This window comes from Mangifera indica, chromosome 1 (genome assembly GCF_011075055.1).
Source record: "Mangifera indica cultivar Alphonso chromosome 1, CATAS_Mindica_2.1, whole genome shotgun sequence".
NCBI classification, from domain to species: Eukaryota; Viridiplantae; Streptophyta; class Magnoliopsida; order Sapindales; family Anacardiaceae; genus Mangifera; species Mangifera indica.
Window position 1 is genome coordinate 11,269,889 of NC_058137.1, and position 9,530 is coordinate 11,279,418.

General features: G+C 31.4%; 1 protein-coding gene across 2 annotated transcripts; it reads left to right on the plus strand.

Moving 5' to 3' along the window:
• The first annotated feature begins 3,367 nt into the window (after positions 1-3,367).
• Positions 3,368-9,290, plus strand: LOC123223305 (UDP-rhamnose/UDP-galactose transporter 4-like). Of its 2 annotated transcripts, none has more exons than XM_044646448.1 (6): positions 3,368-3,502; positions 4,471-4,661; positions 5,409-5,593; positions 5,682-5,882; positions 6,201-6,362; positions 8,680-9,290. In XM_044646448.1, the coding sequence occupies exons 2-6, from the start codon at positions 4,532-4,534 to the stop codon at positions 8,998-9,000; spliced, it is 999 nt and encodes a 332-aa protein (XP_044502383.1). In that variant the 5' UTR covers positions 3,368-3,502; positions 4,471-4,531; the 3' UTR covers positions 9,001-9,290. The 2 variants fall into 2 exon arrangements, with proteins under 2 accessions (XP_044502383.1, XP_044502390.1); XM_044646455.1 differs by lacking the exon at positions 3,368-3,502 and adding an exon at positions 3,526-3,642.
• Positions 9,291-9,530: the final 240 nt, after the last annotated feature.

Below are 9,530 nucleotides of genomic sequence, written 5' to 3' on the forward strand. Positions count from 1 at the left end.
TTACATGAAAAATAGTTTATTGAAAAAACCTATTACATTTTATCTCTCTCTCTCACATAACACACACAAAAACTCTGTACTTACTATTAGCCCAATCCAAAGTTAGTTTTCGTTAAAGGGAAAAGGACTATTTCCCACCCATGTTTTAGCCTATCTCAAACTCATACCTACGGGAGATGAAAAACTAGTTTTCCCACCCATAACCAAACTACTGTCCAATTTCTCAGTTAGGGACAGGGATAAAATCAATATTTTACTGTTTAAAACCCTAAAACTTTAAAATTTCACCATTTTCCCCCTCCAGATTTTAAAAACTAACAACTCAACTCATCCTCAAAGTTTAAAAAGTTTAGATTTCACCCCTAGGGTTTGCTTCCTTCTCCGGCCACCACCGACGGCCGACGCATTCCACCGATCTCGCATCTCCGACTACAAAGGACGACCCTTCGTCGCCCAGATCTGGACGACAAAGCATCATTCAGGACGACTCAACGAGCGACGAAGGACAACGATGTTGTCTGGGTGGAGCGACGAAAAAAGACCTCTTCGTCGCACGGTGATGCGACGAAGAGATCTTCGTCGCACCACCGTCGTCGCACCAAGAGAAGGAGGAGGCCGGTGAAGATGCTGGAGACGACGTTGGAAGATGAAATTGAAGAATGAAGGTGAAACTACTATTTTTGAAAGTTATGGGGGACGGCTGCATTTTGAAAAATATGGAAACCCTAGGTTTGGGGGTGAAAATGTTAGTTTTCAAAGTTTAAAAACTTTGGTTAAAGATGAAATGTTAGTTTCTAAAACCTAAGGGAGGTGAAAAGTAATAAACTTTATAACTTTTTAATATAAATAGTAAAATATCAATTTTGCCTCTGTCCCTAACTAAGAAATTCGATGGCAATTTGGTCATGAGTGGGAAAACTGGTTTTTCATCTCTTGTAGGTATAAGTTTGAGATAGGCCTAAAAAATAGGTGGGAAATAGTCCTTTTCCCTTTGTTAAAATTTAGGTCAAAGGACTTATTCCCACTGAAAGCATACAACTTTTCCCAATTTTTATCATTTTACTTTGAAAAACCTATTGATCTGCTCATATACGGTTAAAGTTAATGAAACTTTAATTATTTAAAATTTTATCTAATTTCTTCTCTAAATTCTAAAACCTAATAATTTTCTCTAAACAAATATATATATATAAAAAAAAAAAACATTTTTTCCCTTAGAGTTTAGTTTTCAATTCTTAACAACATCTCCGATGCCATCGTTAGAAATTGAAAACTAAACTTTAAGGGGAAAAATGTTAGTTTTAGAGTTTAAGTGGTAAAAAAAGATAAAAATTTAGTTTATCTTTAATATTATAGATAAAATGATGATTTTATTTTAAAACTAATATATGTAACTATCTATGAGTGAATAAATAAGTTTTTTAAAGTTAAAGAGTAAGAATTTGATAGGATAACATATTTTGGATGGGAATAAGGCCAATTTGGCTAAAATTTATTCAATTTACAACATTCAAAAGAATAAAATCAAGAAATTTGACTGCTGTAAATCAATTACCAACCTCTGCGCAACTTGCCCTCAAATGTCACAATTTTCCTTAATCTTAAAGTGACAACGGACCAAAATGGGCCATAAGCCTCTCACTTTCACAATTTCCAATTCTGAATTTTAACCAAAGTTAATTAATAACCCTAACAAGAGCAAAGAAAATGACATTTGTGGCCCTACTCATTTCTCCTTTCTTTTTCTTAGTAATCAATCATATCTTATACTTATCATTATTATTAATCATAATTATGATGATTATTGTAATAATAATAATTATTATTATTTATCCATTTTAAACCTATAAATTAATATATATTATTAAATAATTAAATAATTTTAAATTAAAAATAAATTTTTATTTAATCATATAATAATTTATCATATATATACTTATTTATATATTTAAAAATGAGCATGTATAATTTTTTTTTTTTAAGAAATGGGATTTCCTTTCTTTTAATAATTTTTAAAATATTTTTTTATAATTCAAAACTATTAGAAGAAAGAAAAAAAGAAACATTCCAAAATTTACCAAACAAAATAGTAGAGGTAAAATCTTAAAATAAATCATACATTTGATTGACACTAAATGTTGTAAATTTGGACAATTATTTTAACTTTTCAAATCAACTAATCAAAACCCTTCTTGAACTTTCATTCAATTTCAAAATAATATTATAACAAAAACCCTACACAAATTGCCTATAAATAAAAATAAATTTAAACAATAAAATTTGTATTCATTTGAGTTAATTTCTCACAAAAGTTACATAAATTATACAATAAAATTGTATAATATATATTTTAAATACATAAATAAATATAATATTAATTTAAATTATAATACCCAACTATACTAATAATGACATGTTTTTTATAATAATAAAATTACGTTTATCTATTTTAAATATAGAAATAAATATATATTTAATATATATTATTAAATAATTAATAATTTTAAATTAAATATAAATAAAATTTAATTACATACTAATATATATAAATATTCAAAATAAACTCAAATAACATTGCTTCTCAGCACATAAAATATTAAAATGGCCCCACTCACATGCCACGAGATCCGTAATTAGATTAAGTTAACCTCTCACTACTACTTGTCTACTGCCTACGAAGTACAAGATCCCAAAAAAATATTCTTAATTGGTCTCTCTTTTTAAGTCCGAGGAGTGTTGCCATAATTAATAATTTATTTGCCTAACTATAATTTATTAATCAGCAATAAAATTTGACTAATCTTCCCCTTTAACCACAACAAATTTCAAAAACATTCCTAATCTTTAGTACCTTTTCCCCTAGTTATCATAAAAACAACTATTTTTTCATCCTTTAAAGGGGAGGTGTATTTCGATCTTTCTAATATGTGAACTAGAATACATATTTTTGAGTCTATTTAATTTTAGATATAAATACTATTTATTTTTTATTAATCTAAGATTAATTTGGTCATGATTTAACAAAAATTACACCAATAATAGTATTCAATGGTTTGTTATTTAGGTAATTTTTATTGATATGAAAATGCATAATATAAATATAGAAAATGGGTATCATTAATAATATCATTAATATATTAAATTCTTTTTTTTGGCCAATTTGTAATTCAAAAATGGTAAATCTTAACTTTCTCAAACTTTAAAGGGTGTGTTAAACAGTTATGAAACATTAAGGAATGTTTCTGAAATTATCCCTCTTTGAAAAAGAAGCTACAAAAACACAAATGTGTTTTTTCAAATTCCACGTCTCTTTTACTTTAATGGCGACAATGAAACTCTTAAAATACAAAAATAATCTGCAAAAACAGAATAAATATTTTTATTACCATTTTCAATTCGAATTTCGATTTCTTTTTCCTCCTTTGATTGATTGATTGATTTATTTATTTATATTTCGAAGCAAAGGGCCACAATTTTCTCATTCTCTCAGCCATCTTCCAAGGTCAGTTCAACACTCTCTCTTTCCGTTAGTTTCTCGTGAGAATTAAGGATTTTCTCGAGAAAAAAAATTTTAAATTCACTGAAGGAGTTAGTTTTGCCTTGAAACTGTGTGAATAAAGTGAAGTAATTGAATCAATGAATGTAAAGGATGCGGATTTCTTTAATTATGTTTGTGCTTTTTTTTTTATATTGTGTTGAAGAGTGCTGGATCTGATTGGAAATTGTTTGATTTTGCGTCTTTTTGTTTTTAATTGATGTGTTAACTGTAGCTTCTTTGATCGTGGCCTGTGATCGTTTGAACTGAGGAAGATATTGAAATTTGATTAACCTAATAGCTGGAAAATTTTGATAGAATTTATTTATTGTGTTTTGAATTTGTATGTTTTGAAGCATTAGATTCTACTATGTGCTGGTTGCGCTAGTTGATTTTGTCAATGGATTTAGTTTTTTCGTTGAATTCTTTTTTTCTGAACTTTTTGTGGTTATTTCGCACTGCCTAGAGCTGTTTTTGTTCAGTTAACTTATTTCTTCAGCTTTTTGAAGCTTTTGGAGTATGACGTTGCTTAACATGGTACCCTGGCGAGTTTGACCAAAAAGCATTGTGCTTGAATCTCGCTTCCATCTGTACTAATTAAGTATTTTGTTTATTCATCTAACAAGCCTGATGATGAAATTGAGGCTTGTGCCTGAGGGGATATATATGAGGTTGAAATTATTGTTGGGTTTTTGCTTATTTGATTTTAGTGTTAAATTGAGTTGTCTAAACATTGCAAGTCAGGTGAGATCCCATGTGTGATCAACTTATGTTTCTTCATCTATGTGATAGAATTTGCAATTCATTTTTTCAGTTGTCTCTCAATTTTTTCTTTAGGGGAAACTATTAATTCTGGTGTTTTCTTCAATTGTGTATTTTCAGATAATCTCTTACTTTCAGAAACATGATTGACTTTTTACATTTGATTGTATTAGTTGTTCGCATGAAGATTTGAGTAGTGACTTCTGCCAACAAATTGGAAGCTATTGAACAAAAATGTCTTCCACAACCAAGGCTGACAAGAAGGCAACCCTAGATGCAGCCTCATGGATGTTCAATGTCGTCACATCTGTTGGAATTATCATTGTCAATAAAGCCTTGATGGCCACATATGGTTTCAGTTTTGGTACATCCCAGTTGATTATATCATTCAGAAACTTTTACCAATTTCTGCTCTTGCATTATTATTATTATTATTTTTTTTTTACCAATAGCTTTAGAAAACCAAAGTAGACGGGAATCTTGCATTTCATGTCAATTTCTGTCCTTCATTTTTCTGAAATGAAATATTTTGCTCTTGCATTTCTTATTGATGATTTGGTTTTTTAAAGTTAATTTTATGATTTGGTTTATATTCAGTCATTTTTTAGTTTTCCTTCTTTATTGCTGTGTTGAAAAAGGAAAATATATGGAACTTTATACCCATTTTAACACTTCTTATTGCTGTGTTGAAATTACTATAGTTTTACTATAGTAATTTTCAGAATTAGACATGTTTTGTTAATTTTTAATCAAAATAAATGGAAAAGAACTGAACTATAATTCTCATTGAACAAGTGTAATATTGATACATGAGGCTTTACTAATAGGTATTGGTTAAAGGATGCAGTAATGGATAATTTCATGGAAGACTTATAATCATTTTTACATTTGTTTGAAAAATTGGTAAAGAGAATCAGATGATACCATGAAGAAAGGTTTGTGATAAAGATGAAGGATATGTATATTGTGTTTTTAATTAAAAAGCACATGAGAATTATTTATACTGTGTAATGTTTGCTCTAGGTGAAACTCATAGATCCATTGAAAATTTACTTGATCATTTGCACTGTGCATAAACTCTGATATTGTTTTTTATATTGATACTGTGCAGCTACAACATTAACCGGTCTACATTTTGCCACAACTACCATTTTGACTATTTTTCTTAAATGGTTGGGATATATCCAGTCCTCTCATCTGCCAATATCTGAGCTTGTAAAATTTGTTCTTTTTGCAAACTTTTCTATTGTGGGAATGAATGTGAGTTTAATGTGGAACTCAGTGGGTTTCTATCAGGTCAGTGAGCAATATAATGATTTGTTTCTTTTTCCTATTTTGATTATCGGAAGTTCCAATGTTTGTTGATTTCAAATTTTGTCATCAGATTGCAAAATTGAGTATGATCCCGGTATCTTGTTTTCTGGAAGTTGTATTGGACAAGGTGCGATACTCTAGAGACACAAAGCTTAGCATAGTGTTGGTTCTGCTTGGTGTTGCAGTGTGTACTGTTACAGATGTGAGTGTTAATGCTAAAGGTTTTATAGCTGCTTTCATAGCTGTTTGGAGCACAGCCTTGCAGCAGTATGTGAGTAATCCTCTATTCAACCCCCTTGATCCTACATATAAATTTGACTAAGGTGGACTGGAGATGGAAGGTGGTAATGTAAATTTACTTCTGGTATTTGCTCATACACTTATATACATGCATCAGTTATTAGTCTAGCTTCTAATTTTTTAACCTGGTACACTATGTTTTCTGCATGTGGAAGGATTTATGACTTTGTGTTTCAGTTCTTAATGATTTTGGATGGTGCTGTTCCATTCTTGACCCAGATGTTGGTCTTTTATTTATTCCTTGGTTGGTGAATTTAAGATATCATTTCAATCTTTTGTGTTTGTGCAGTATGTACATTATCTTCAAAGGAAGTATTCTCTTGGATCTTTCAACCTGTTGGGGCATACAGCACCTGCACAAGCAGGGTCTCTGCTGCTGGTTGGGCCCTTTCTGGACTACTGGTTGACAAATAAAAGAGTTGATGCCTATAACTATACTTTAACATCAATGGTAAGTGTTTGTTTTTTTAATCAGTTTTGTCTTAGTTTAGCTGGTATAATGATTTTTTTCTCTCTGCTTTAGAAGCCTGTATTTGCTAATTTAGTCAGCATGGCCCTTTCTCATTCCCTTTGTTCATGTTTATTTATTATGATTTAATGTCTTTGCAAATCTATAATTGTGCTGGCATCTATAAAGGCTTCAAGTTGTATGTATGCCAGTGACTACATGTTTGATTCTAAAAATGTCTGATATTGTTATTATGGTAGTTAGCATATAAACTGTGGACCATTAAGAAACCAAATAGACCTTTGGTCACAAATAGCCAATGCTCAACCACTTAAATGGCAAGTGAGGATCCAATTGGAATTTCTGGGCATCCTTGATATGTATTTAGACTGCCTCACATGGAAGTTCAAAATCATGCTCAAGAGGAAACTTATTATGGACAAAAAGAAATGTGAGAAATATCTATGAAAGGGACCCAATATATTGTTCAGTTGGGCACTTTTTAAGGAATTCCTAGTCTTGTTGGGCAGCCATTAAGCAGCTTCTTGCAATTAATAACAGAATCTTCAGGCTATATCATTAGTTGGTGGCTGTTGTTTGGCTTGTAATGGTCATTTAATAAACTTGCACCTGAACAAAATTCGTTGCCATAATGTACATATACAAGGATATTAGCAAAATTTGAACTATGGTTATAGAAATTCATCTGTTCACTAGTTAATCAAAGCTGTTTCAGTGGCAGTTTGAGTAAATTACTGCTAATATACAAGTCTTTAACTAAATTTGCTATTGCATTCTGTCCAGTCACTCTATAAGCCCTTCTGTTGGATTTTGTTTATGCAAAGCTTGGACACTTTTTGTTCTATTTTAAAACTAACCTAGTTCTGGTTTGAATCTGTTTCCATTTAACCTTTGTTTATTTACCATATGTAGTTTAGCCTATATTCAAATGTGATTAACATTGTTCTAATTTGACCTAGTTCTATATACTTTATGTTCTTTATTTATTTACTTTATGTAGAAAAAATATATGTCCAAAAAAAATTTCCAATTTTGCCACCTTGAGGACAAGGTGATTCCCAGATGAGCAGGTAATATTGAAACCTAATTTTTTTGGATAAATATCCCAATTCTAAAGGGTAGGACTTATTGTATAAACAGTGGTCAGCTTTGTAAAAGGGGGAGGAAGAAATTAGAGTTTAGGCAGCTTTGTTCTTGGGTAGCCTTTTAGGCTGATTTGGGAGGTTTTTGGGCCCTCGAATAGCCAGAATTGGGAGGCCCCAGCTCCTTGAATTGTTGATTTATCCATTTATTGTAAGTATTGAACCCCTTTTATGACTAGAATAGCTATTTTCTTCATTTTAGTTGTTGTGTTGGGTGTGTTTCCTATTGATTGATTGAATATTGGCTGGGTCCTTAACAAAGACATACCAGCCATTTAGGCTAGTGCTGCACTAAACTTAGGGAGAAAATGATCCAATTTATTGAACTGAAATTTCTATCTACCAAGTTATCCGTGGTGCTTATGAAACTGTCTCAGTGAAGCTTCTAGAGTTTGATATATGCAGAAGAATCTTTTTGTTGCCTATCTCTTCATGTCTCGTCTATGTCCTTTATTGACATTGTAATTATCTTTAAGGGTGTGAGTTTACTACAAGAAATGGTAAAGAGAGGCATTCTACTTCTCCATCCTCGAATTATTAATCAATATTTCATAAGCTTTTTTTCCAATCATTGTGTTGGATTTGTAACAAATGCACATGAACATGCTTTGAGGAGTAAGGTCATTTATTACTGTCGTCTTGTATGTTCTCACATACCGGGACAGGTGCCATTTAACACCATGTTTCATTTCCTTCTTTAAGATGGCATTGGCTTTTTGAGGTGATATAACATTTAGTTATGTCTTTCTGTGACCATGGGTTTTGCTTGGGTATTTGATATATGCATATTGAGGTAGTGACAACATGGATATATCCATGTTTTGAGGTGATATATGCATATATCCATGTTTTGCATGAGGTAGTGAGTGTTTGATATAAACATATGCATATTGACAACATGGATACCTGGTTTGTTTTCTTAATGGTGAGGTTGTTTCCTCTTGATTGGTTCTTTTCCAAAAAATGGTGTATGATTATGTCTGTTATATGTGCTATGATTGACATAAAAAAGCAGGATCACTTTGTGCAATCTTACTAGTTTTTTAATTCTGGACATGTGCTTCTTTATCCATATGAATATGCATATGTATGGTCATTTATTTCGCTTTGGGTTTGGTCTACTGTAAATGACATTAACTCTTCTTTCATGACTGCAGTTCTTCATAATATTGTCATGTAGCATTGCAGTTGGGACCAATCTCAGCCAATTCATCTGCATAGGCAGATTCACTGCTGTGTCATTCCAAGTTCTTGGCCATATGAAGACCATTCTCGTCCTTATATTAGGATTCACATTCTTTGGCAAAGAGGGTCTCAATCTCCATGTGATTTTGGGTATGATCATTGCAGTATTGGGGATGATCTGGTATGGCAATGCCTCATCCAAGCCTGGTGGAAAGGAGCGTCGCAGCTACTCAATGCCTAACAACAAATCTCAAAAAAATGCAGAGTCCACCAATTTGGATGAGAAGGTGTAGAGTTTATTAAAGATTGGAAAGTTATAAAAAACAGACAAAGCAAAATTGAGCTTCTTACTCACCAAATGCCTGGAATATCTTATACCTAAAAGGTCAGAATCTTTAATGATTTTTCTTTTTTAAAAAAATCTTTTTAATTTATACTCTTCATTTTTGTGTATTAGAATTTATTCTAGGGAAAAGATGCTGTTGAGTGGGAGCAAGTTCTCTGTAAAAGTTTCATTATTTTTTACAAATAATTTTTTTGAAAGTAATTTATTTCCTTAATAAAAATGCCCACTTCAGGTCAATATTTGGTTAACATAGTACAGTTATCCTGCGTAAGCTTTTACGTTCTGAGACACATACAATGAAACCTAACTAACTCTGGGTTTTCGCGAGTACTTGATATTATGTCAACTAATGCCAGTTCACTTACTTAGACTAAACAACATTAACCCATTCAGGACTGAAGGGGAAAAAAAAATCCCTTCAATAAAACCTGATTTTGAGGCATTGGGAATGATATATTGGTGCAGCTGTCTTAACTT

What these genes read in the sequence shown, in the direction of transcription:
- LOC123223305 (XM_044646448.1), top strand. Translation starts at nt 4,532, where the DNA reads ATGTCTTCCACAACCAAGGCTGACAAGAAGGCAACCCTAGATGCAGCC. An exon ending in ACTCAGTGGGTTTCTATCAG is followed by an intron (nt 5,594 to 5,681) that starts GTCAGTGAGCAA and finishes TTTTGTCATCAG; the next exon opens with ATTGCAAAATTGAGTATGAT. An exon ending in GCACAGCCTTGCAGCAGTAT is followed by an intron (nt 5,883 to 6,200) that starts GTGAGTAATCCT and finishes GTGTTTGTGCAG; the next exon opens with TATGTACATTATCTTCAAAG.